At 45.8% G+C, this 7372-nt stretch overlaps 1 protein-coding gene across 1 annotated transcript in view; it reads right to left on the bottom strand.

Moving 5' to 3' along the window:
• Positions 1-1570: 1570 nt before the first annotated feature.
• The window catches only part of Dennd11 (DENN domain containing 11), a 33536-nt gene continuing 27734 nt past the window's right edge, over positions 1571-7372 (bottom strand). The window contains exon 9 of the mRNA XM_005085759.4: positions 1571-7253. Coding sequence (XP_005085816.1) covers positions 7058-7253 — 196 coding nt within the window. The 3' untranslated portion in view covers positions 1571-7057. The remainder of the gene's footprint in view (positions 7254-7372) is intronic.

The raw sequence follows: 7372 nt of genomic DNA, 5'->3' as shown, positions 1-7372 counted from the left end.
AACCTGTAATGGCTCCTCTATTATGGTTTTTCTTGCTCTCCTCTATTCTTCCTCTGACTCAACCTTCCTGTTCCCTCATGTCCTCCTCTCCCCTCCTCTTCTCCTAACTCCGTCTCCCCTCCCCCCATGCTGCCAATTTGCTCAGGAGATCTTGTCCATTCTTTTTATGTGCATTGGTGTTTTGCCTGCATGTTTATCTGTGTGAGGGTGAGATCTTAAGCTACAGTTGTTAGCTCCCGTGTGGGTGCTGGGAATTGAATCTGGTCCTAACCTCCGAAGGTTCTCTCCAGGCCCGGTGCCTTTTTCTTTTAATACTAGCACGAGCATTCCCTTTGCTCATGCCCAGAAGTCTTTGAACTCTAGGAGGCCTGCACCATGTGAAACTGGTTTGTCACTGTGAAAGGAAAAGTGGCACCCTTAGCAGCAGGCGCTACAGGAAGAAAAAAATTCAAATATACCCACCCGCATGTCCCACTGGAGTAAAATCGGTGCATGAATGGAGTACACAGAACCTGCAAAATAGCCCATAATTGAAGACCACAAAAAATAGGGTTTGCCTATTTCTTTCTGTATGCTTATGGTGGTGGTAAGTGTTCTGCTTTAAGAACAGACGAGTCTGAAGATGAGCATAAGTCATTTACTCTGTGCCAGTTGTGGAGGGAAAGGGGCTGCTGTGTTGTAAAGAAATAAAAGAATCTGTGCCAGTATAGAATCCAGTATTTGTTCTTAAATGCTGTATGTAGCTGCAGTTCTACCCGTAATTGCCATGTGGTTAGGAAAGGATATTGGACCCACATTAAGAATTTTACTCACGTGACGGGCACGGTGGCGCACAGCTTTAATCCCAGCACTCAGGTGACAGGAAGGCAAATCTCTTGAGTTCGAGGCCAGTCCGGTCTACCATTGAGTTCCAGGGCAGCCAAGGCCGTTACACACAGAGATCCTTTTCGGGGAACATGGGGCAGAATTTTACTCCCTAGTTTCCTTTAAGGACTTGGGTTTCATTGTCTACTGTTGTGTTCTTTGGACATCTATAAAATGCACACATTTCACAACAGGTATAAAATGCTCAGCTCTACAAAGGGCATGATGGAGGTCGCCTCTAGGCCTTTACACATGCAACTGACATTTTTAAAACATTATAAGGATAATTATATGAACATTAGTTCTTATAAAACGTGCTATTAGACACGGCCATCCCACTTAGAAAACAGAAGTCTAGCTTTGTGACCAGGGTTACAAACTCACTCTATACTGGTTTAAGATAACACCCAAAGGTAAAACTGAAATTTTTAGAGGGTGAACAGTTGCATACGTTACCAATGTATAATGCCACATAAAACTCTGATAAGAGACTTCTGAAACAAAACCGCTTCTCTAGTGTCTAGAAGCTTCCTCTGGGGGTTGAGGGTACACCGTCCTGCTGCTTTGACTTTAGTTTTCCAATCCACAGTCTCTCATAGCCCCGTAAATAAAAGCAGCATTCAGCCCCTGGGCTCTTCTCACAGGCCGGGCTGTCATCATTCCTTCCTACCAAAAAGTCCTTGGTGAAAGATCACAGCACACGGGCTCATGTTAAAATGTGAACTTTAATTGTAAAAATTGGGGTTTTTCTTTGTAAATATAGTTATTATCAACCTCTGCACATAACTTGGTTCAGATATATACAGATATGATATACACAGGTGTTACTTGTACCACGGAAAGAATCAACTCAAGAAACATTTACACTTAGCCTCAGGGTTAAGCCCAGCTTTCTTCAGATCTGTAAATAATACACAGTTGAAGACACAGAGAGAGGATACACCGGTCTGCAGTAGTACCCAGAGCAAGACTTACCAATTATCCTTCTGACTTTGTCATATGAGGTAAAGGCTTGAAACAAAAATAGATTCGGGTTCTCTTATTGCTATAACTCTTAGGCTGGGGTTGTTAATCAAAATACGTTTTTTACATTTAAGGCAACAGGGACACTTAGGTTTTAAAAAGAAAAAAAAAACAACTAGGAAAACAGATTTCCTTGGTTACAACCGTTTCTTTTTCAGGAAAGGATTACATTCCAGATTTACATAAAAACTTAGCCAGCAAGTTTTGGACAATTAAAGGAAGTTGTTTTGTTTTGTTTTTACCTCCACCCGGAATCCCAGAAGCCACCTAGTGCTGGCAGTTCAGAAGCCCAGAATCCCCAATTTCTGATGGCTGATGTGGATATAGCAAACTCAAAGTTCATTTTTCTAACTTTTTATATGTCTTTACTTAATTTACCCAGATACAATGTCAATCAAATGCATTTGCTCTGTATGGGCTTTTCACTTTGAAGCTCCATCTATGCACAATTTATAAAACCCTGTTCTGCCCCCGTAGGGTTAGGAAGCAAGTAAACTCACCATTAGACTGAGAGAGCAGGCACCTGCTGCAAACTAAAAAAAAAAAAATCCTCTGCTGTCACATTTCAGAATTTGAATCAACATGGTTCTAAGAGCCAGAGCCATGTTGAAATCCTAGACTAAGTTCTACGAAGATGAAAGCAGAGTTTTATTTATCTCAACTTCATTCCCTATATAGCACCAGAAAAATTCCTATTCCTTTTCTATATTTACAACATCACCCAACTTCCAGGTGCTACAGTGAATTAAAGTGCCAGTTAGAAAACTACCCCCCCCCATTCCCACCTTCCCCCTTGGCCAAGAGGGAGCGGTCGCTGGAAGACAGCATTTACTCCCTTCTGTCCTGAAGCTTCACCCAAGGCTGATGGCTATCTCCTCTTTCCCAGGTCAACTAGAGCTGCTGGAAAAATACATCACAGTCTGTGCTCATACTTCAATACACTGTCATGGTCAACGACACTTCTAAGGGCCTCAGCTGCCATCAAATTATAAAGCTGCCCATTTCTTCCTAGATTATAACTTTGCAATCCCTTTCCGTTTCAACACTGTAGTACTCAATTCACCACTCAGTTACACGGCTATAAAAAATAGACTTCCGTTTCTCATAGGAAAAAACGTTACCTTGATTCACAGTCTTTTCCCTACAACAACCAGTACTCCAGTAGCTCCTGGGAACAGAGGTATATTAGCAGTGAAGTGGAACAGTCAAAACCCACGACTTGGGTATAAAGGAACCTTCAGATCCTCCCCTTCCCCTACCTGAATCAGAAAATGGTTTTCATGAGATGAGACCGGACCGTGGAGGTAAGCCCACAGACTCACAGGATCCTCGCCATGGGCTGGAACAGCTATAAGGGAGAAATGGGAGCAGTGGACAGCTCTCAGAGTCATAGCCTGGAAACCCAGTGGGGAGATAGCAGCCCTCGAGGGCCTGCTGGTCTTCCTACAGACATTCTTGTCAGTTTTCAAGCTCTTCTCATCAAAAGGCAAGTTCACTGTGAAACTCGGCATTATCCTGCAGTTCTTGTTTTGTTTTGTTGTTTTTTCGACACAGGGTTTCTCTGTGGCTCTGGAGGCTGTCCTGGAACTAACTAGCTCTTGTAGATCAGGCTGGTCTCGAACTCACATAGATCCGCCTGCCTCTGCCTCCCGAGTGCTGGGGTTAAAGGCGTGCGCCACCACCGCACGGCTATCCTACAGTTCTATTCATCCACACCCCGTAACCCTTCTTAAGCACTGAACTTGGAGAGCGCACCTCAGTCCACTCTTCGCTTGTGCAGTCTAAGGGAGAAGACGGTTCCTGAGTCTCCAGGAGGCTAGCTAGTGTTTGCCACCAGAAGGCTAATTTACTACCACCCTTTAAAAGTCTCCAGAAAGCCCCAGTGGAAAGCTGAGTTCATCCCCCTTGCCACCATTAAGGAACACAGCAATATGCTATGATTTAACCTACCTCTATCTTCTGGTCAAAATGTTAGACAATTATGCGTGTGACCCTTCCCATGAAGCATTTGGCACTACCGTCTGAGTTCGCCCTCACTTATCCTGGTTTCCTATGATATCCAGCAAGGTGAGTTCCAGTTTCAAGTTCCTGTCCAATTCTGTCACAGCAATGGAAACAGCTCCTTTCCCACAGCCAGGGAGGGTGGGAGGTGTGGGGGGGAGGTAAATGCCTCCTGTTACATTTTACTCCTAACTAGGGGGACCATATGGTCCCCAGGTAGGACACTGACACTGGCCTGGATCTGCGCCCAGCAGAGGGAAGGCCTCACAGTTAAAGCCAAAGCTAATACCAAGCAATGACGTGGCCTTCCCTCCTTTGAAGACCGGTAGGAGATAAGCTCTATTTTTTTTTTTTACTCCTTCTGGAGAAAGTCCTGAGCCAATCAATAGCTGGTTAAATATTACCTACCATCTGCTAACAAAATTGACACCATCCACTTTAAGCAGGACTTTGTTATACTTAGTATCTTATACTTAATATGGATGTCCACAAATCCAGAACCCCAATTTCAGGCTCCTGAGGATTGCTGCCATTTGTAATTTCTTCTAACTTAAAAATCCCTGGGTAGCCAGCCATGGAAATCAGCAAGTGCTTCCAGGATGGCACATGGTTCCCAGCATGGTACGGATGGGGGTTTAGTGCTCCCCAGAGGTCTCTGCTAGCTCAGGATCTGATGAGGGTCACCAGCACAGTGGCAGCACCCAAGTCTGAATTTTTAACCTGTTCCCTAGCGGCCAGTGATAACAAAAATGCCCGCCTCGGCTGACGGTCAGACCTAGAGAGCTCTGAAGGATGTCAACTAACTTCTTCCAAATCAAACCAGATGGTTCTTCAGAAAGTATTTCAAGAATGGCAAAAAAAAAAAAAAAAAAAAAGCAAATCCCTGGCTCCTAGCTTCTGCCCTCATGGCAAAGGGACTTCCTTTACAGTTCTACACAAACTACTTCCCTTTATAGGGAGTTGCAGCCTGTGAGGCGGGCTTGCATCTGTTTGCTGCCACTGGGGGAGCAGTCTGGTGTGAAGAGAGACCTCTCGGTGGTACAGGCAGGGCTTCACGTCTGAGACACACTCCTTTGAAGCTGATCCGTGGAGGTGCTAGCATGCATGCCTTTGGGCCACACAGAGAGAGGCCTGTGCCAGGTTCCGACCCCAGGAGGAAGCAGCAAGGTAGGAAAGGATTGAAGGGATGCTGAACAAGAAGTTCTGCTCTGGGGCCAGCTAAGCCCAGAACCTGTTGACCTAAGACATGTCTCAGGGTGGTTGTCCCTCTGCGGCACCCATACACTGGCCCTCTGCATGGGTGGGAGGGGCACTCAGGGACCCCAGGAAAACAGCTGCTGTTTTCACATCGGGACTTCTCAGCTCGCAGCTACTACAGCACAGGAAACAGTGTTGGCCAGCAGAAGGCTCCGGGGAGGTTCTCCGAAATGGGCCCTTCCTATCTCTGACTATCTATCTACGCCCAACAGTGAGCTCTTAGGTCACCAGAAGAAGTGCTGCTTCACCAGCATCAGATGGCGCCTGCTCAGTCAGCCCTGGGCCAACAGGAGAAGGGAGCCATAAGGAAGAAGCAGGTGAAACGCCAGCCACTGAGCACAGCTGTGCTTTCTGTAAACACGTTACTGGAACGATGGCTAAACCCACGTGGCAGAGGAGAAAAATGTATTATAAGTTTATGTCAGTGCCTAAACTTATTTATGTATATTTACAGAAAAGATATTACCCTGACTCAGTGTATTTGCATTTCCACACACGCAAATCTCATCACTCTTGATTAAAAAAAAAAAATCAGGGAACTACAGTGAAAATACTTAAGCAGCGAGCCCCCAAGAACCTAGAACTGAGGGAGATTAGAGTCACAGCCCCTCCGTGTGAAGTCCTCTCTGCTGCAGACATCAGCTTGGCTGCTCTCTGGCCACAGACGTGGATGCCTGATGGCTAGCTAGCTAGTCACATAAAACAAAGGCAGGAAGAGCCCAGGAAAAGATGCAAAATCTCAATCAAAATCTTTAAGGAGACTAGCATTAGAGCTGGCTTTCTGAGTACGGCTAACAACTACCTCTCACCTAATGCCATCTAGTAACTTAGCAGTCACAAGCGACCCAGCCCCAAAGAACAGGGTGAGCTAGACCAAAGGGAGTGGGTGTGGTTGTTAGTCTAGGTTTCCAGCTATTCTCTTGGCAGGGGAGGCACTGTTAAATTTTCCCTGTCAAATCTGTTAGATCTATGGATCCAATTGCTTAGCCTAAGGGATGTTGTCTCTGCTAAAGAGAAGTCTAAGGAGCTTCAAACTGGTTAAGAGAGCTGGTCACACCACATCCCAACCTCTGAGTCAACCAGCTTGGGCCCTGGCTACATTTCAGAATCCACTAGAGGTATCTGCTTCAGGACTGCAAACGATCAGAGAAACTTGAGGTTTCCTCCCTTGCCTGTTTGAACCTGTTATTCCAAGAAGATATTTATCCCTCAAAAGAGACAAATGTCAAACGAATTTGCTTGTAAGTTCTAAGTTCCCAATTCCCTTGAAATGGGTTGAGAATTGGGATGCGGGAAGGGGGCGTGGGGTGTGTTATATTGCGTCTCTACCATTCCCTTACTGTAGGAAGGATTTCCGGGGTTCGTTCTAGTTTTCCACCTTTCCCTGCTATTCTGTCAGAAACACTGTTTTCCTTCTCTATGGTCCCTACACCAGTCAATCTAGAAGATGCAGACTAGTCCTATGACAAATGGGTCATCCTAACCTGACCCTAGAACTTGGTGCCACTGGAGGTCATCTGATTAGCTTCTGGTTTAGGCAGATGAACGTCTAAGGCCACACTAGGGCACATGGTTATCTTCTTGTATGCAACAAAGGACTAAGATGCACAGATTTTCCCCACAGCTCACCCCAGAGTTTGACTCACTGTGACTGACAGATCTCCTCAGACTACACCCAGAGCAGCAGCAGTGGAAGACAGTAGATTCCCATGTACAACCCAAAGGCTACAAAACCAGGTGGCCTCACCTTAGCCCCGGGGCTAAGGAGAGAAAGGAAATGGCAAATATTACACATGTTGGAGATATAAACAGTCCTTTGTGTCAACTTCAGTTAAAACTGAAGCTGCTGAGGGCCTGGGGTACACTCCAGGCTCCTGTCAACCCTGGTGAGTCAGCAGACCTGCTACTATTCCTATGGACAACAGGGGTTATCAATGACCAGCATGACATCGATGCCGTAGGCCTCCAGTAGGTCCATGAGGAAGCTCCTGTCTCCCTGGGGGTCCAGGCCCATGCCTCGGGCATGCTCTGCTGTTAAAGTTTTGTCTTGACTGGCAGATACCTCCAATAGAGTCTGAAAAATCCGGTTGTTTTGCTCTAGGAAAAACCTGCATTGCCAAGACAGGAAAGGGAGAGAAGACAAGGCAAAAAGGTCGACCAGATAACCCAAACATGCAGAACCCCAAACTACGCACACTTTCCAAACTACGTCTAACAATTTTTAAAG

The sequence above is a fragment of the Mesocricetus auratus genome, unplaced genomic scaffold, assembly GCF_017639785.1.
Source record: "Mesocricetus auratus isolate SY011 unplaced genomic scaffold, BCM_Maur_2.0 Super-Scaffold_100019, whole genome shotgun sequence".
Lineage (NCBI taxonomy): Eukaryota > Metazoa > Chordata > Mammalia > Rodentia > Cricetidae > Mesocricetus > Mesocricetus auratus.
Note: the sequence above shows the minus strand (reverse complement) of the source record. Positions and strands in the feature narration are given on the sequence as shown.